General features: G+C 54.9%; 3 protein-coding genes across 3 annotated transcripts; 2 read left to right on the forward strand and 1 right to left on the reverse strand.

The window, feature by feature from the left end:
- Nucleotides 1–2,748: 2,748 nt before the first annotated feature.
- CUE5 (ubiquitin-binding protein cue5) lies at nt 2,749–4,343 on the reverse strand (the record flags this gene model as incomplete). The annotated part of the gene is made up of 4 exons (XM_065757821.1): nt 2,749–3,191; nt 3,250–3,776; nt 3,875–4,227; nt 4,308–4,343. 4 exons carry the CDS (start codon nt 4,341–4,343, stop codon nt 2,749–2,751), a joined length of 1,359 nt encoding a protein of 452 aa, XP_065613738.1.
- An 895-nt stretch (nt 4,344–5,238) lies between these two features.
- N0V96_006777 (uncharacterized protein) lies at nt 5,239–7,392 on the forward strand (the record flags this gene model as incomplete). Its single annotated transcript, XM_053196337.1, has 1 exon — nt 5,239–7,392. One exon carries the CDS (start codon nt 5,239–5,241, stop codon nt 7,390–7,392), a length of 2,154 nt encoding a protein of 717 aa, XP_053046200.1.
- A 5,049-nt stretch (nt 7,393–12,441) lies between these two features.
- Nucleotides 12,442–14,829, forward strand: N0V96_006778 (uncharacterized protein; the record flags this gene model as incomplete). Its single annotated transcript, XM_053196338.1, has 3 exons — nt 12,442–12,650; nt 12,709–14,529; nt 14,586–14,829. The coding sequence occupies 3 exons, from the start codon at nt 12,442–12,444 to the stop codon at nt 14,827–14,829; spliced, it is 2,274 nt and encodes a 757-aa protein (XP_053046201.1).
- Nucleotides 14,830–19,678: the final 4,849 nt, after the last annotated feature.

A 19,678-nucleotide genomic window follows, 5' to 3' on the forward strand; every position in this document is an offset into this window, starting at 1 on the left:
GGCAGAGGCAGTTGGCAGTCAAAGTCGTGAAATGCAAATGGGTGCCGGCCGGGGTCTTGGCCAACCATGGTATCGGTCTGGCCAATAGCAGGTCTGAGGGGCGCCAGCAACGGGCCAGCGGGTGGATTCACCTGCCGGCCCTGGATACGTGCTTCCATTGGGAAGTTGGGTCTGGTCTTTCTTGCCCGTGCTGTGTGTGCTGCGAGCAAGTGAGCAAGAGCATCGATCAGCCCCTCCTCCCCTGTCTAGCTGTGAGGTGCGGGGTACTTTTTCTCTTGTCACTCCTGCCACCCTTGCGTACCTACCTACCTACCCAAGGTACATGAATGCGCACTGAAGACGACGCTACACCTGCGAGAACCGCAAGACCTGCGAGAATCATCCACTCAGATCCAACAGGGCAGGAAACGGAAGGCATCAAGTGTGGCTCTTTGACTGTTTTGTGACCAGTGCCGTGCCGTTTCGCCGTACTCGGAAAGTCTCCCAACGTCAACCCAAGATGAGCTCCTGAGGGACATCTCGCCTACAACCTATCACCTACCTATCATACTTGCGTCCCCTGCGCCTCTACCCTCTTCCGACCTTGTCTGCCCGGGTCGAGATCAAAGCGAGCATCTCTTGCTTGTACCTACCTACTCGGGCAAGTTCTCGCGCCACCTCGGAAACGAGAAAATAGTTGGACGACCTGGACCGTCAAATGTACCCGCTTCGTGGCAGTTCAACAACGCATTGCGTCCGCCAGTGTATAATATCACAGAAACCGAGCACGTGTGCCATTTCTCGAGGCTTCTGCGTGGATCCAAGAGGGGCCTGAAATTCTCGACGGCCGCGTCCCTTCTGCCAGAGCTCCCCTCCTACTTTTAAATAGCCGCAGTCGTCACCATCAGTACAGAGTACGTCGACAATATGTACGAAGTACCAAACAACATGTACATGGCCTCAAGGAACACCCGTGGAGTCCCCCTCCCACCCACACACGCGCTTGATTCGCTTCCCCCCATAGCCAAGTCTTCAGATCGTCGGCCAATGACGGCTTGCATACGAACCACGTTTTCCTCTCGACTTGCCAAGGACAAGGCTGAGAGAGGCATAACAACACAATGCTCAAAACCCAGGCGTCGAGCTGTCGAAAATTTCTGCCTCTATTTTTCCCGGCGGAAACTCACAATTCCCTCTTCATCTGTGTTGGTTCTTGGCATAAGGTTCATTCTTAGGCTGGATGGATCCGAGATTTTCCACTCGATACTTTTCACTTTCCGTTTTTACTAAATCCTCTCTTTTCTCGAGAAATGGGTCAGTCTAGCGAAGCCCCATACGGCTCAATGGACTTCCAATTTCACCGAGACGTGCCGTTGAGGGGTACTGGTTGAGGGCGACATGTACCGTTTCGAACGACTTACTCTGGCCATCTTACTCCAGCAGGCTTGCTGGCTTTCACCGAATTCTTTTGGGTACGAATGAAAAGGCCTGCTCAGGAATAACCGGCTGGGATGTTTCAAGCCCAGACTTGCAGCAGCAGAAGCTCCAGCAACCTGCATCAATACGGAACCAGCCGGAGTGGTGGGCAGAAAAACCACACCAAAACTTCCCCGTCCAATCAGTGTAGTGCGGGGCATATCAACCCGCGAGGGGCATCCAACCCATAGCGGCTACTTCTCGCTCTTTCGCTTCGCTTCACAAACCGTTGGCGAGTCCAGCGACCCAAAAAGCGGATGATATGATCCATTCCCAGCCCGCTGTTATTGACGGGTTTCTCAACTTATGTTGTAAATCCTTGCGAATCACAATGCTTGTTTTTTGGTCGGATATAAAGGCCAATCAACGGGAGAATCATGGAGCCCAGCAAAGCCCCAGGACGGGGACGAGATGGAGTTCCGGAGGTCATCGTGGAGCATGGATACTGCCAACTTGGGCATGGGGCTCGTCTGAAGCATCTCGCCTGTGAGACAGAACCAGCAGTTGAAGGATGCTACTCGCCAATACGACTGGGCCTTTCTACCGCCACGGATCGGTTATATCACGATGCGGCTGTTCGGGAATGGGACGGCAGCATGGCGGGGCATATCATCTGCATGCTACCTTGCCTTGACATGTTTGCATCCGCGGGCCACCCTGAACCTAGGTAACCTGGCAAGTGGCCATGCGGGAAAAGGCCGCGGCCCCCATTCCCATCCGCTGCTTGCCGCATCACGGGCGACTTTGCGACAGCCATATTCACGACATACAAATACGTCAGAGGCCGATCGACGAAACAAGGGTCTTTTGTGGGTGGTTTGTCGTAGTATGCCTCGTATGCCTCGGTGTCTTCTCACCCGTATATCATCATCACGCCTCTTTCTATGCAAGATCCGCGTGACCTTCCTGTTTCTATGCGTTCCAACTTCCAACTCACACCAACGCCAAGTCGGCAAAGCGGCCTGGTTCCTAGGCGATAACCTGAAATACGATTCTGAATTCTTTCGATAACGAGAGGGGGACATGTACAACTGTGACAAAGTTGGGAAATACTTTCAATTTAGATGTCCTAGCTAAAGGTACGTTTCCTAGTGAAGTGGAAAGGGGAATCATGAAATCCCAGGTTCGCCATGCCTCCCGAGACCCCCCGTTTGCCACGCTGTCTTCGTCATGTCGCTCAAGCCGTGGCGTGGGGGTTTTTGGATATCTGAAAATGAAAGTATTGTATCAACGAAAAAGCCGCCCTTGCCTCCTCAGATCACACAGTCAAGCCTCGCTCTTGATGTTAAAATCTCAGTTCTTCTTGGTGTCACCACCAGCCGCCTCGCCACTCTTGGACTCGACTAGGCTATCCGCCATGGCCTCAGCGGCGGCTTTCTTGAGCCTCTCGCTATCCTCCGAGCTGGCGCCGGCGTCCTTGGTCGTATCCTTGCTGGTAGACGCGGCCTTCTCCTTTGCCTCCCGCTCGTCTTCGCTGTCGCCCAGGCTGAAGGGGTCGTTGTCGCTGATGGGGTTCGGATCGACCGTCGACAGGGGTTGCCACTTGCTAGCCTTTGCCTTTGAGCCAGACAGGTCTTCGGCGGAGCGTCTGGGCGACGAGCCGTACACGTCAATCTCCTCGGCGCCTTCCCTAAAGGCCACCTTGCGACCGTCGTGGGGCTTGGGCGACTTTGAGGGTGGAGGGGGCTTGTAGAGGTCAGGGTTTGACAGAGGTCTGTTGTTATCGCGGAGAGGCGCTGGTTCCCATTGTTAGATCGGGCGGCCTTGTAAGAGTGAAAAGGGGGTGGGACTTACTTCCGTCGGCGGTGAACTTCATACCCGCAAAGTCGTCGCTGAGCACCTGGGGATCGGCATCGTATCTCTCGTAGTCGCCGCTCCGGCGGCTCGACTCGCCGGGTCGTCGGGCGCCATATTGGCCCTGGCCTTGGCCTTGACCCGGCCGCTGGTGACTGGATTCGTCCTCGTCGGCAAACTCCTCGTCAAATCTCTTCTTCATTGTGGTGATCCAGCTGTTGACCTTGCCCTGTGTCTCCACGAAGCCCTTTCGGAGCTTCTCCTGAATCACCGGCAACTCGTCGTCGAAGAAGTTGGGTTCGCGGTCCTCGGCGTTCGGTCTGGGCTCGAGGCCGGTTTGCTGTCTCCTCACACGGCCGCCACCGCCGGGGCTCCGGTTGGAGGTTCTAGCTTCGTAGCTGCCGACGTTGTCAAAGTGCTCCGCCAGCTGCCGCGCGTACAGCTCATCGGCTTCGAGCTGGGACAGCTGCGCGCCGCCCTGGGGACAGGGGAGGCTGGGGGAGGGGTTGCTCGTCGGTTGTCTCGTGCTGGGCCGCATCGGGATCAGTCATTTCTATATCGGGGCCTCGGTCAGCAGGAAGTTTTATTGCGGGAGTTTGGGCATGCGATGGAGGTCACGCGACACATACCCAGGAGGGCATTGAAAGCCGGATCAATCTTTCCGCCGCTGGCTCTCAGGACCGCCTTGATGACAGAGATGTCGATGCTGGGAAAGGCCTCCTTCAAGATGTCCTCCGTCTTCTGCGTCTCGCCGGAGGGTCTCGGGGGCTTTGGTGGGGCCGCTTCGGCGGCGACGGGTGTCGAGGAGGTCATGTTGGACGAGGTGGTGTTGGAGTTGGAGGTCTTGGTGGTAGCCTGGGATGTAGTAGGAGCCTCACCGCCGAGAACACCTGTTTCCTGGATGTCTTCGTCGTCGGACAGATCCAGGGGTCGGACCGTTGTAGGCGACTCGGGCCCGCTCGAGGAAGTAAGCTTGTTCTGTGGAAAAAGAGATAAAGGTGTCAGTGTCTCTCTTGACAGGGTACATCTGCATGAAGTTTGGGCTTGTTTCGGGGGACGGGATATATGCGCACTGTTTCGATGGGGGCAGACATGACTACTGTTCGGTCGCTCTCCAGTACTTCTTCTCTCCTTGGGAGAGAGTTCGTCTTGGTGTGATATGAAGGTCCCCAGCAAAAGAAAAGGAGTAGCTAGCAGGCAAGTCTGCTTGAGGATGGAGGGGGGGTAATTTGCTTGCTTTCGCGAGATTGTTAGGTGCAAGGACGTTGCGGAATGCGCGCGCCCGGACGGAGGGGTTGGAGACTAGAGGGTACCTTAGCTGGCGAGATGACATTAAAGTGGGTTACGAAGCTGATGACGCCGCGCCTCCTTTGGGGAACTGGGAACTTCTAGGCGCCAGCTCGAGCTTAATGCTAAGCCACAATCCTCCCGCCACACTTGTCGCAAGAATGGACCGCTCAAGTGATCCTAACAGCTTCTTTCTATCACGATAACCGCTCCCGCTGCTCCTTTGACTGCCTAAATGACCCTTCCAACAGACAACGTGCAAAACATGTCAAAGATTTTAGAAGACAAAGTCATTTAGGTGCAGGGGCGATGAAAAGGCGAACTTGAGATGCTGAGCGGCGTATGATTATGTCAGCCACTTGACAATGAAGGTTGAAGTGCATGGTGGGATGCAATCTGAGTTTTGCATCTGTCACCAGCTGCCCGCACTCTGCCCAGTTCAAATTGCAATCACCAATGTCTACAACCACTTGCAAACGAGGCCAATTGTGAGGCCAAACCACACTTACAAGAAAAGTTGTCAGTCAAAATGCGATACATAAGGTGACTGACATACTGGCTTACAATAAACCGGTAATTTTGATGATAGATGTAAGGTCAGTTGCCAGTATCTGAAGGTTAAATCACCAGATTGAATAAACATCCCTCATTTCTAACATATACATAGTCTCTGAGCAAAAGCCAAACGGTTCTCACCAAACTATGGCAGACTTCGATCTCAACTCCGCCTTCATTCCGGCGCTGCACAAGCCATCGGCACTCCTTCCCATCGCAAAGCACCGCGAGGCCCTCCTGTACCTCATTGAGACCAAGCAAGTCACCATTGTCGTCGGCCAGACCGGCTCCGGCAAGACCACGCAGATCCCTCAGTTCCTCGAGGCAGCGGGATGGTGCGCAGACGGCAAGGTCATCGGCATCACGCAGCCGCGCCGCGTGGCGGCGACGACGGTCGCGCTCCGTGTCGCTGAGGAGGTTGGCTGTGAAATTGGCCAGCAGGTCGGCTACGCTATCCGGTTCGAGGACAATACCTCGGCGCAGACGCGCATCAAGTTCATGACGGACGGACTCCTCATTCGGGAGGCACTTGTTGACCCCTTACTGACGCGGTACTCTGTCATCATGGTTGATGAAGCCCACGAGCGTTCTATCAGCACTGATATTCTCCTGGGACTGCTCAAGAAGATTCTCAAGAAGAGGCCTGAGCTGCGCATCATCATCAGCAGTGCGACATTACAGGCTGAGGAGTTCCTGAAGTTCTTCACGACCTCTCCAGGGGATGAGCAGAAGAAGGTGGTTACCGCTCCGGAGGACAAGGATGGAAATACCAGTGCCGCCACCGACGGCGACGAAAAGGGTGCGATCATCAGCTTGGAAGGTAGAGCACATCAGGTCGACGTCCTCTATCTAGAATCACCAACCGAAGACTACGTCGAAAAGGCAATCTCCACAGTCTTCGACATACACACGACAGAGTCCGAAGGCGACATACTCGTCTTCCTCACAGGCCGTGAAGAAATCGACAACGCCGTCCAAGCCGTCGCCGACCGCCTGCTAGACCCGAACCAACCTCGCGGTCAGCAGACACTACAAGCGCTGCCCCTGTACGCGGGCCTCTCGACAGAACAACAAATGTACGTCTTTGACAAGCCTCCCGAGGGCACGCGCAAAGTCGTCTTCGCGACCAACATGGCCGAGGCCTCCATCACAATCGACGGCATCGTCTACGTAATCGACACGGGCTTCGCCAAGCTGCGCGCCTACAACCCGCGGACGGGCATCGAGACCCTCACTTCGACCGCCATCTCCAAGGCCTCGGCGTCCCAGCGCGCCGGCCGCGCGGGACGCACCCGTCCTGGGAAATGCTTCCGGCTCTACACGGAAGACGCCTACCTCGCCCTCCCCGAGGTCACCGTCCCCGAGATGCAGCGCTCCAACCTGGCGCCCTTTATCTTGCAGCTTAAAGCCCTCGGCATCGACAACGTCCTGCGCTTCAATTTCCTCAGCCCGCCGCCCGCGGAGCTCATGGCCAAAGCCCTGGAGCTCCTTTACTCTCTGGGCGCCCTCGACGACTATGCTAAGCTGACAAAGCCGCTGGGCTACCGCATGGCCGAGCTGGCCGTCGAGCCGATGATGGCCAAGACGCTGCTCGGCGCGCAGTCGTTTGGGTGCCTGCCCGAGATGCTCACCATCGCCGCCATGACGAGCGCCGGCGGGAACAACGTCTGGTTCCACCACGACGGCGAGAGGAAGCAGATGGAGCTGTCGCGGCGCAAGTTCGCCGCCGATGAGGGCGACCACCTGACGCTGCTCAACGCCTACCAGGCCTTTGTGACAAAGGGCAGGAAGGAGTCAAAGTTCTGCCGGGACCACAACCTCAACTTCAAGACCATGACGAGGGCCGTCAGCATACGGGGACAGCTGAAGCGGTACCTCGAAAAGTTTGGCATCACTATCGACAACGAGCAGCAGCAGCAGCAGCAGCAGCAGCAGTCCTTCGGCCCCGCGGGCTCACGGCAGCATCAACAAAAGCAAGACAACTCCACAAAGGCGGAGCAGATCCGGCGGTGCCTCACGACGGGCTACTTCGCGCACGCGGCGAGGATGCAGCCGGACGGCACGTTCCGCAACGTCTCGGGCGAGACGACGCTCCATGCGCACCCCAGCTCCCTCATGTTCAACCGCAAGGCCGACTGGGTCATCTTCCACGAGGTCATGGAGACGGCCAACAAGATATTCATACGGGATATTACGAAAATCGAAAAGACTTGGCTGGTGGAGTACGCGCCCGAGTTCTATCAGCTGTCGGACAGTTCGGCGCGGCGGGCTCGCGACGAGGCTGAAGCTGAAACGCGGTGAAAAGGAGGAGGCAATAGCCTACGGGATACGGAGTACAAGACAGGACGACTACTGGAAATCACTGAATGGGTTGTGTGAAGCTGGTAAGCAGCAGTAGGAAGGGGAACAGGCCCTTGTTTCTGTGGTACGAGGGCCGCGGAGGGCGAGATGAGACGAGATTAGGACGACGGGGGGTTCGATGAAGCTGGGCAGTTCAGGCCTTGAAGAAGCGAAGATTCTGCCGTATCATTTTGTAGCAGGGCTCTGAGCCATGCTAGGTTGGCAGAGCCTCACAGGGGAGGACATGAGGCTATTGCAACTTTCAGACTTAATTCTTGGCGGTGGAAACTCTGGACCATTGCCAATATCCTTACAGAAGATGGACACAAAGTCGAATGCCCGCACTGCGTATTCGTACAAAGTCAAGACATTGGCTCACACGATTCAAGACTTGACCGTGTGCTGTGACAGATATATACAATTATTAGCATCTGAAGCAGGGCCGAATCGATACCGCTGTCGGACTGTCCTTGATAGAGCGGGCCGAGTGCAACCGTCGGGCAGTGTCTACCGCCAGTTCATTGTGGCGTTGCAGGGCTCGAAACTGACCCGTTGGTCAGAGATTCTGAGTGGAGGCTCCTGCTCTCAGGAATCAGGAGTCAGCGTATCCGTACGCTGGATTCTGAGTAGATACGATTGTCGATATACGGATAGGCACATCTACATAATTAGTTGGTGACACTGAAGGTTGTGCTCCCCTGCACAATGTTATGAAATGCATATGTACAGTTGCCGATTATACGCCATTTATACGAGTGCTGCAGACTGTCGTGATAGCTATCGACCACTGCGCATTGTGATTGGCAGCAAACCTAGAGCACACCAGGAAAACGGGGCCGATCAAGATTTCTCGGCCAATGACCAAGCTTTGGAGGATCCATCGAGATTAGCTTAATTACTCGACTGGGGGCAATGCCAATTGTGATTTGGGCTTTTTGACTGGTTCGCCAAGCCAGCAATGGGATTGACTTTTCTCATCCTCATCAGCAGCGGCTGGTCTAGCTAGTCGTTCCAGTTCAGAGCCGCCTCAACCCCTGAGTCTTGGGTCTTGGGTCGAGGGAATTCGACGACGTTGTTGGACAACTTGTGTGGCTTCATTGTTCTCGCACTTGGGTGAGGTGACATTGTCTTGTCGGGTGGCACGTGAGACAAGACATACGTCTATGCTTGTTTCTCCGGAAACATGCATACATAGACACGCAGGCGAAATGCTTCTGTCTCTCTTCAAATAGAAGAACCCGGCGGGGACATTGGAACGTCGGTGGAATCAGGGACTGTCTTGCAAAAGGGGATGAGAACTCCCCTCTTTTCTTGGCACTGCTGCTGGTAGCCTGGTAGCTGCACCGGCCAGAAACCCGATGAGGGCTACTCTCGAGTCTCGGACGATAGAGCCGAACGAGAACAAATCCAACCGATTAGCAACAAGCCAGCCGCCAACGACCATGGCAGACACCTAGCTCAAATCCCCAAGGGATGGGATTGGCGCTGCAATGTATCGCGATGACATGCGACTCAGATCCCCCTCGATTATCGGTGCCGGCGGGAAAGGATACCAGATGCGATGCGTTGAGCCGGACAACTGCCGCATCTCTTTTTTCACCGGCCCCTTAACCCGGCCCTCCGTTGTCGCTGCATGGATCCCCCGTAAAAGGGGAGAGGTGCGACGCGGCGACCGCATGATGCGAAGCTGGGAGGTCCTGGGTCAAGAGGGGAGCCTTTGTTTCCCTGTTTCTTTCTGATTTGAACGGAGGTGTTTACCCTTGAAAGAGGTGAGTGATCGTCGCTGGAGGTGCTACTGGGATTGTCCACCCCCACCTAGAGCCGAAATGACGGCTCGAGATGCCGCGTTGGTGTTGTTGTTGTTGTTGAACTCCCTCGCTGGCACTGCTACCGCCTGCATTTTGTTAAGTTCAGCCTATTGTGTTATGCGCTTGTCTAACCGGTGTTGCATGCAGAAACGCTGATTCAAGGTGAGAAGCCGTGCGCGCGATTTAGAACGATGATGTGCGGATGCACTGTAAGACAAACTCCGATAAGAGACGCGCAAGACAGGAGTTGCGTCGCACCGTTGAACACCATCAGCTAAGTATAGTACGGAGTAAGGCAGAGGCTTTAGGGTTGCAAGCCTATCTATGGCTTTCGTAGCATGGTTTCGTTGATACTCAAAAGACGTACTCCGTACGCGTTGAGTGATCCAATTGAAGTTGAACCAAAATAGGTAAGCTGCAATGGGTAGTCGGCACGTCAAGAGAAGAGAGGCATAAACTGTCGTGGATCGCGAACGCGCCAGCGGGGGAGCATGGTGGAGAGCGGGCGGGAGCTCAGCCTCCTCGATGAGGTTATCAGGAGAGGTTCACCTTAACCCCGGGAGTGCCCGCCAGCCAGGCTGTGACCGTTGACGACCTCATTCCATGGCCAAGAGTTGTAACTTGTCGTCGGCGTCGTCACCGTCCGGCACCCCCTTGATAAAATCCGGGACCTGACTTCCAAGAGGAGAGACAAAGACCCGACGCAGCTTCAGGTAACGGCTCCAATTTCGGTAGAGGCCTGGGCTGGGTTTGGGCGTGGTTTCGCCGGCGAGACAGCCTGGGCTCGAGTGTCGGCGGAGTCTCCCGATAAGTCTTGTCGATAGATTGCCTTGTGCCCCTAATGTTGGGTGCATAAGAAAATAACAAGACGAACAGTGTATTCATAAGAGCAGATATGAACAGATGCTGGGGGTGTCTGAGACCAGTCTGGATCCAGAAACAGCGGCCGAGGATCTAGAAGCCACTGAAGCCACTAGTTCGACGGGAAGATTAGCGCTGCGAGCCTGCGGTGTGGTTGTGTACTTGTGCGCGGATGGGGAGGTGGATAAATCGCAGGGTGAGGGCAGAGCATCTCGTCTCTCCGCTACTTTGCCATATCTTTCGTCCCATTGAATCTTTTTCTTTATCTTTTCGGTCGGTCAGAACTGGTGTGGTGACAGTGTGAAGAAATCTACTTCTTGTTCGGACGAAACACCAAACATCAAAGTGTTGGGACGAAGCTGAGTAGGACCTGGCGGCTGTTAGGGTGAAAATCGACCGTAAGAAGGGCAATCTTCTGCACGGTGTCTGTTGACCGTGCTGGCTCTGCTGACTGATGTTATGTTGTTCACCGTCCCGTCCATCCAATGTGATGCCATCTGATGAACGATCTCCACCCGCTGGAGCTTTCCAAAGTCGAGGAGGGGCGCGTTCCTGCAGCAAATCCCTGCGCTAGACGAGGAGAGCCCCTGTAGGACCATGCGCTTGTATCGATTTTAGTGCAACGCTCTTGGGATGGCACAGGCGGCATCAGCCAGTCAGCGGTCGCCCGTACCTGACTTGTGGCTGCTTGAGTGAACGGTTGGGTGTGGACAGCGCGGGTAGGAAGCCAATGGCGCGAGTTGATAGTGATCATTGGAGCCTTGGTAGCAGCGGCATGCAGTGTTGCAGACTAGAAAAGAAACAAATGGTAAGCAAGCAGAAGGTCGTCAGCAGCTGAATGGATGTTCAAAGTGAATAATCATACTGCCATTTGGAAAGACGATGCTCCGTATCCATACGGATGAGAAGAAAGAAATGGAAGAAAACGAAGGAGCAGAGTTGTAATTGTGCCGTGCTGCCCTCTGCGGGCTCGGACCAGGGGTAGTAAAAGTCGCGCCAGCCCCGGCTCATTTGAGGAAATTGCTTTTCATTCGCCCGTTTCCACAAAAAACGGTTCTTTCCAACCCCAGCCCATCACCCTGGGACTTTCCCAGGTTGACAGGCACCACCCCCCCTTTTCTTTACGGGTACGTACTGGGTAGTTAGTGTACGTACCGTCCACCCACAGTCCACTGTCCACTGGTTCCTCCTCCTGAGTTTCTCACCCCCAATCTTTTTTTTCTCGTTTTTTGTGTGCTATTGAACTTATTGAACTCCATTCGATCCAATGGTAGCACTCGCTCTCGTGTCTGGCGGTAGGACGGCGTGGGATGTCCACGATGGGTCTAGCTAATGTCATCCCGGTCATCTTGCAAGGTCCAGGCTCACGGTCATGGGTCAATGTTCAAGGTTCTCTCTTCCTCTGTCCCTCCTCTCCTCTCCATGGTGCAAGGAGCCAGCAAGGAGCCATCAGCAAAGGAGTAAAGGAACAGCAGTAAGAGTGAGCTGTCCAGGTCTAGGTCGTCCAGGTCAAGGTCCAGGTCAAGGCTGCGTGCAAGAGTCGTTGTCTCGTTGGTCCGTTGCTGCTCAATCTCCTCCTCCCCGTCCGCTCGTTGGCTCGTTTCGCTTCGCTTCGCTTGACCTGCAGCCTGTCGCTCGCTGCTTGCTGCTTGCTGCTGTGGACTCAGGACTGTGGTGGCTCGTCTCCGTCTTCTTTCGCTCCCACTCTCGGATCTCCTTCTCGCCTCTCTTTTGCTCGCCCTCACCCCCAAAAGGGACTTACTCTCGTTCCTCTTTCCTTCCGTCCCTCCTCCCCCCCATCGTCGGTCGTTACTCTGATCTTCCGAGGCCAGTGACATCCGCCGACTTTCCACTTTCCACAATCCTCTCTCTGCCTGCCAGCGGGCTCGTCACTCTTTTTCAGGAACCTCGTGGATTGTGTGAATGGATCAACGGATCTGACCGACCTCTCAAACTCACTCCAAAGTCGTTCTTTACTCAACACAACAAACCCCAAACCAAAATTTCCACCGACTGAATATCCTCGGTGGTAGCCACTCTTTTTGTATCCAGCATCCCGCCCAGGCGTTTGGAACCGTTCACTTCGCACGAGATTCGATTCGAGACTCAAAACCTTCGACTACTTGCTTTGGTGCCTTTGACATTCAACCAGTTGTCCCACCCGTCCCCTCGAAATCCATCCCGACTCCCCGATACGATCCTTAGTCCGGTAATGGTGGCATAGTGGTAATTCCAATCAGTGAAGGAAGGAGAAATTCTCGAGGTCAACCGTCGACCTCAAAGAGAGAATCGGTTATCAAGGATTCACGGTATCTTCCTGTCGAAACCGCCCAATTTCAAAATGGCTTCATTCAACGCCAATGGCTACGTGATGGCCTCCCGAATTCCCATCCGAGACGTTCAGCCGGTCAACAACGAGCGATCTGTCGCGCCCCTCCGAATCGTCTCTCGTATCATTGGAACCAGAGAAACCTGTACCGGCTCAGCCAGTCAGTGTGAAAAGCCAGTCGACCCTTCTACCCTCACATTGCCCATCACTCTTGGCGTCACGTAGGTCTAAACAAGTTCTTGGGTAGGGTATTTGTATGAATGTGCTGACTGTTCCTAGGATTCCCATCGTTGGCGCTTTGTGTTTGCTCTTCTACTTCCACCGAAGAAATGTCAAGAGGCAAAAACAGGAGGATGCAACTGATCCCAACCGAGGCCTGGATTTCGGACTTGGCGAGACCAGCTCTGATAAGGGTGGAAAAGGAAAGCGCAAGAGCATGATGTTCCGTGAGAAGGGAATGGGTCTCGACACGAAGCATCGTCAACTGTCTATGGACATGAACCTGGACAGCCCCTACCTTCTCCCCCCCGGTCTTCAGAGCTCGCGTGAGTCTCTGCACTCTCTCGCGAGAACGCTCCACAGCGAGGCAGATCCCTACCGGCCCGTGGCTGGGTACACCGGCAGCGATGTCGGTTCTATCCGATCGTACAAGCCCGATGGTGCTTCCGTTTACACCAAATCGACGAGCCGACGCGGTTCCGCCATGACCGGCCGCACCACCATGACCCAGAGCACCCTGCCTCCTAGGCAAAACTCCCTCCCCAGGCCTCCTCCTGCGACGGCAGACCCCTTCGCCACGCCCAAGTCTAGGTCTGGCTCCCCCGCCCTCGAAATCATGACGACAAACTCGCCCGTCGTCTTGTCCCCCACCTCCCCTGTTATTCGAAGCCCGCTCATCGCTGAGCCCATCATTCCCAAGATTGAGACCATGCCGTACCCCGATGACAGAAACGGTGGTTCTCTTCCTCAGATTCCCGACGTCCCGGAACCTGCCCCTGTCGCTCAAAGGGGACTCCCAAGCAACCCTCGCCCATCTGCTAAGAACCCGTCCATTCCCGAAGTTCAAGAGCTGGATAGCACACCGGCCGCAGCCCCTGTTGGCCTTGGCCTCGACGACATGAACTTCCCTGCCCAGAAGAATGCTGTTCCCTCAACACTCCCGACTATTGTGCCCGAGGAAACGAATGCTTATGACCGCGAAAGCTATTACGACTATGACTTTGAAGATAGAGGCCGATCTCAGAGACGCTCTGTGGATATGAACGACAACCGCATGTCACGTGCACTTGGTGTTCCGGGTCAGGACGCCAAGAGGCTTTCAGTTGGCTTCCGACCCCTGCCTCCTGATGAGGTGACTGAGTCTGAGGACCCTGAAGAGCGTGCCAACAGAATTAGATCATTCTACAAGGAGTACTTCGACCCCGACAACCCGCACGCTGGCCAGGCCCCGCCCCCCATGCCTCAAGGACCTCGCGGACCTCCCAGAGGACCTCCTCCTGGCGGCCCTCAGTACTATGAGGATTACGACCCGAGCTACAACGGTGCTCCCGGCGGCGATGCCTACTTTGACCCTGAGAGCAACTCGTTCGTCATGCCCTACGCTCAGCCCGTCACTCGTCGTGCAATGACGCCACCGCCCAGCGGCTCCCGCTTCCGCGGCCCGCCTCCTCCTCGGGCTATGCACGGTTCCATGGGCGGTCGCATGGCCAGCCCCGGCCCCGGCGGCAGACGTCCTCCTCCTCGTGCCGGCTCGGCTATGTCCAGCCGTCTTGGGCCTTCTCGACCGGGATCCGACTTGTCTAGCCAGTACACCCCTCGTCCTGGATCTTCAGTGTCCAACAGGACCGCTGGAGGTAGACCCAAGCCCAAGGGACCTCCCCCTGCCGACTTGACTACCATGCCCAACCCCTCCAAGCTCAAGGATGACTCCTTCTCCATCCTGAACCCTCTAGACTTCGCACCTCCCGAGACCTTCTCTTCCCGCGCCCGTGGCCGTTCCCAGAGTCCGGCGGGCGAGAGACGCCCATACGCGGCGCCCTCAATTCCCGCCCATTCCCCGTTGGTCAGCAGCTTCGAAGAGATGCCTGCTATGCCCAGCCCGTAAGTTATCTCTAATAGACACTGAAAAGCTGTAGAAATAGCTAACAGTTGCACAGTCACTTGCTGCGCAAATCCGGAACCTTTACTGGTCTCGACTTTGCCCCTCCCCGCAAGTTCAAGGACGGTGACAACATGAGCGATGCCGGTAGCATCCGTAGCAACCGCAGCGGTATCTCTGCTGTACAACAGGCCGCCCTTCGTAGCGGTGCCGGCAGAGTCAGCCGCTTGCCCGGTGACACCGTCTTCACGCCAACGGCCCTCGATGATCAGCTCAAGCCGCAATGGGGCATGCGTCCTTAAACGGCAACGACGTTTTTCTGCTTGTTGATATCATTACTTTGACTTCCGCGTATTGGTACGGCAGCGCCGAATCGACGGTCACGACTTTTGAGCCTATTCGCACGCACTGGGATCATCCATGTACATGAATTTGCGCGGACAAACAAAAAGAGGAGCCTTTCTACCCTTACCTTTATGGTATTTGGAATTTTGCATAACGGTGTTATTTCTTCTCGCATTTAGTAGCGATATACTGCTAATGTCTTTTTGTGTTGAAACCCTTTTTCCGTTTCGCTGCGTGGAGTATTTGGGTCACGACAAATAGTTTTTATTTTTTAAACCAGCCCTCCCCCTTCCCAGCCTCATTTGGCCCATGGCGGGGAGGGTTTGCATATAGAAAAAGGGCTCCGGGACATTGGTACCGTCTGCCAACCATCAACAACTAGATGATGAATACTACAGAAAGTATACTGAGATTTGAGTCCTGTCTTGTGTTGCAAGTGATGATTTTTCATTCCTTTCCGCGGATCTGGGATTCAACAGTCATGTAGACATGGCCCGGCCCGAAGCAGACGAAAGACCACGACTTCCATGTCTACATCACACGAGTGCTCCCAGAAACACCGATATATCACAGTCCGAGGGCCTCCTAGGGTAGATAAGGCTGGGTGGCAGGAAGGCAGGGTACGCCGTACCGGGAACCCTCCGAAGCCCATCGGTAGATCTGACGGCCTCCAATGCTCTCCGATTTAACCCTAATCAGATCGTGAACGGGCGGCTGCTAGCACACAATGGGACAGAACATAGCCGCCGCCACAGCCCCCACGGTGCAAACGGCAAATTTTTGTCGCAAGAAAGATCAGATGTCCCGGCGCCGCTTGGTCGGGCATGCGCTGGCCGGGGGTACCGATTACCAAGGCAAGTCTAGTCTGAGTCTGACTGTATCGTTTCCAAGCAGTTCGATAAGGAATCACGAGATGTCCGTCTTTCGGAGAACGATGGATGCTCTCATCAGTAAGCAACCTACTTTACCACTGCCGTGCTGCGTACGGCTATTTTCCTCTTGGGGGCGAGTCAGCAATCGATGACCATCGGCAACCCGTTTCCCGCGTCCTCGTGGTTACCGTATGGAAAAGCCAGCCCTTTGGCGCGCATACGGACACGACACTTGGCATGCTTCGAGAAAAGACGGGATGGGAATCAGATGCCCTCGAGAGCATCCGAAAAGAGCTTAATGGTAAAGTTATTTTTACATCAGACACTTGGATGGCTTGTGTGGAGCGGGAAGGCTCACGCTTGACCCAAGCTTACAGTCAGTGGCGTTTGCTTGAGTGGAGGGCTCCCGTGAGCCAATGGATGGGGGGCTGGGTTGCTTTCTAAAATGTGGCATTTGGGAGGGCGTAGCCATACGTGTGGCGGTTTTGGAGACGAGACCAGAGCTCGGGTAGCGTGGCTCCGCGGTGGAAGCCAATTGAGCGCCGTTGAGCTAATCAAGTGTCAATCGGACAGATGGGAAAATAGAAACCGGGCACAAAGAATGATCTCTTGTAGAGGAGAGGCTCTTGTAGATGGCGATTTGCTGTCTGGGATTCCTGATTGCTGATTCGATGAGCCAAAAGGCGTCGGCACAGATCTGGCAAACAACATCGAGAGACTTTGAGTCTATGCAGGCGTTGCGCTACCTCGCTTCGTGCCGAATGTACGTTTCCGGCGAGGTGGCGTGAGATAGAGGACGTCGAAGGTTCTTCCTGTCGGTGAGTGAGTCCCAGCAATTCAACGGCGCAAATGCTGACGTGACACTACGCAGGCCAGACACGCATACCGGTAGTCGACTGCATTGAGGTAATCCGACCTACGGGTGCCGGCATCGCCATCATCGGACGTGGTCCGAAGAAAGTTGTGTAGGAACGATTGAGTCTGGTCGGGGAGGGGTCTCGTCGTCGAATTGGGGACAAGAGCTGAAGTCCGGATGTTGGGATGAAGTGATCCTGAGACCCTTTTGCAAAATGCTTTCCAAGGACAGACGCTAAGAGGTCGTCGAAGTTTGGGTCAATGCTCCGTGAGTGTGGAGGGACGTGAGGGGAACATGACGTTGGTAGCTGTAGATCTTTTGCTCTGAAGAGCCCTGTCCGAACCGAGGCCATATTGTTCCTGCTGTTATTATGCCAATACCTCATGAGATCTTGACATCCTGGGGCCTACCTTGACAGTGTATCCCGGCTGTTGTATGCGGATGCTGAGCCAGGGCTGGGGAGAATGGACGTCATGTGGAGGTATATGTGCCATCGAAGTCATAATAGCAGGCCATTACCGTGACAGAGCCCGCCATACTAGCTGTTATGACCAGTTGCAGTCGGACTCAAAACTGCCTGAATACTCGCGCAAAGAAAGAGGCGAGCATTATGGCCGCGTCGATTTGAAGCCAAGAGGCTCTGAGTTGTGACTTGCAGGCAGGCAGCGGTGGAGTTGTTTGATCCGGACACTGGATTATGCAGCTTCGAGGCTTGTGTGACAAGCTTCCGGAGCGGTCTGGATGACAGAAGACTCTGACCACCAATGCGACAAAGATTTCAGGAGGGATGTAACCATAACCTTTGGCCGAATAAGCTCGTGCCAATGGCATAGTGACGGAGTAACGACCGGTTATTAATTAGTCAGGCAAGCGATTATCGAAGAAAGCAGCCCTCGAAGCATCAGCAATGTCATGCCAGTTGCCCATTGCCAAGCCAGCATTCGAACCTGTGTCGACTAAAGAGGGTTATCCAACTTCAGCCGGAAAGCTCAAGCTCTCATCCGACGTGTGCTGCCACGATGGTTGTTAGTCGCCACAAGGCCGGTCGGGTGTCTTTTGAACCGAACGGCTTTCTTTTAAAATTCTACCTGTCGCGCTTGAACAGCTGGCTGGGATGCATTCTGGCAGTCTGGTGCTTGGTCAAGCGGGCCAAACTCCCGCCGATCTGACCAACAGAAGCCCGCAATTGACGCCATGAGGCTACCTTTGTAGATCGATGGGATCACACAATAGATCGAATGCGGTGCTCGTCGAGAGAAAGGCACCGGCTGAGGATCAGCAGCCTTTATTTTGGGGATACGAACGGCTCCACAGGTGCCGAGCAGCCTGTATCCTTAGAGGGAGGCAAGCCCTCATGTTGGTCAAGGCTGGAGTCGGTCGCCATAGAGAAGACGTAAGGGGAACAAGGTGGACATGAGCTTCGAAGTAAACAAGCCATCAGAAGAGTCGGTGTGTTCGGCGATAGCGGGTTGAATGGTGAGGGCCAAGGGATAACAGAGCCTCGAAGGCATGCATCGAAATTTGACTGTCAAAAAATGTGAGGATTGCTTCTTGGTGAATGTCGGTGACATTCCTGACCGGGCGTTGGCTTGTTTGAGACATCCCAACGTGGACTGAGACCAAGGTACGTATTCGTAGACATGAGCCCACGGGCACTTGCTGACTTGCGACTCTTTGGGACTGTAGCTGTACGTTTGTAGATTGACCGCAAGAAGGTTGTGATGCGTTTCTTCCCTCATCCTTCTTCATTTCCTTCGGAAGTACGCAGTAAATGATGCCATCTCGAGTGTTGCGGACGGTGGACCTGGCAGTCGGCGTGGTCTACCAGGAAGGTGCATGCTCGCTGAGCAAGGGAAATTAACCAGTTCTGGAGCCAACGACCGTCACTCTGGATACGAGAGGGAGCGAACGGGCCCTCCGGTGTCCCCAGCAAAGCGAAACGAACTCGCGAATCCCGTTGATGAGGTCAATTTTCTCCACGGGCCCGAGGGAGAGGACGCCAGTCTCCAGTCTCCAGTCCCCCGGCGTCTAGAGTTCAAAGTCCAGAGTGAGCGCCAGGGCATTGCCGCGCAGCAGCGAGGCACGGCCGGCGCAGGGACTGGTATGAAGGATGGCCTGCCGGGATGTTCTCGGACAGCAAGACACCATGGTGGAGGTTGACTGAATTTTGATTGCGGGCTGTCCGTCGTCTGAAGTGTTTAGGTTTGAAAGATGGCTAGAGTCTGCAAAATTGAGAAGAGAGGAAGAGAGAGCAGATGAGATGAAACTTGACCGACATGCCTTGCTTTGAGTTGCTTGCGTATCTACCTGGCGTGTCGCGTTTGAGGTGTCGTATTTTGCATTCATGTCTCTGGTTGAAAGGCGTCGAAGCCGCGACAGACATCGGGAACGCATATGAGGAACATTGGGGACCATATGCGGCTGCATTGCGGCATACCTGACGGGTCTGACCTGAGGGCTAAGGCCGGTGACCCGGGTGGGTTTGGAAGTTGCTGGTCTTTCCCTCTTTGGCCCGTTTGGATCAGGGACAAGACTCGGTAGGCATTCGACGATATGAAAGGAAGCAGCCAGCATTCCCGGACTCGAAGCATCCGCTGCCGCCTTCCGGGAGTATTCTGTATTCGTCCTTGGTAGCTGTTGTTAGCACCGCGATGTACGGAGTATGGCCAGCTCTAAGGCCTTTAGGCTTTTGTTCGTGCCAGGGGTCCCTCGAGGCTCGGAGACTTTGTGGTCCTTGCGAGCCAGAGAGGGCAGCGGCTCAGCAATTCGCAATCTCAACGGGCATGTACCGTAGCAGCAGTTGCGAAATGACTGAGACACGGGAGATGATGGACGGCAGAAGCCGCCTTGTCCCTCTCGAGCACGCGACAGAAGTTAGAACTTCAGAAGCTGTCAGTTTGTGAAGACTAGAGACTCAAGACTCGATGGACTCAATAGACCTAAAGTCCTTCTCTCTATCCGCATACTGCATAGGTATTCATACGGTTGAGCCAATTCATTGCAACGTGCCATGCATACTTCGCGCGAACTCCAGATCGGCCCTTTCTACAAGGTACTTTGTCCTAGTCAGGTTCCCTC

The sequence above is a fragment of the Colletotrichum fioriniae genome (genome assembly GCF_027942845.1).
Source record: "Colletotrichum fioriniae strain IMI 355084 chromosome Unknown scaffold_7, whole genome shotgun sequence".
NCBI classification, from domain to species: domain Eukaryota; kingdom Fungi; phylum Ascomycota; class Sordariomycetes; order Glomerellales; family Glomerellaceae; genus Colletotrichum; species Colletotrichum fioriniae.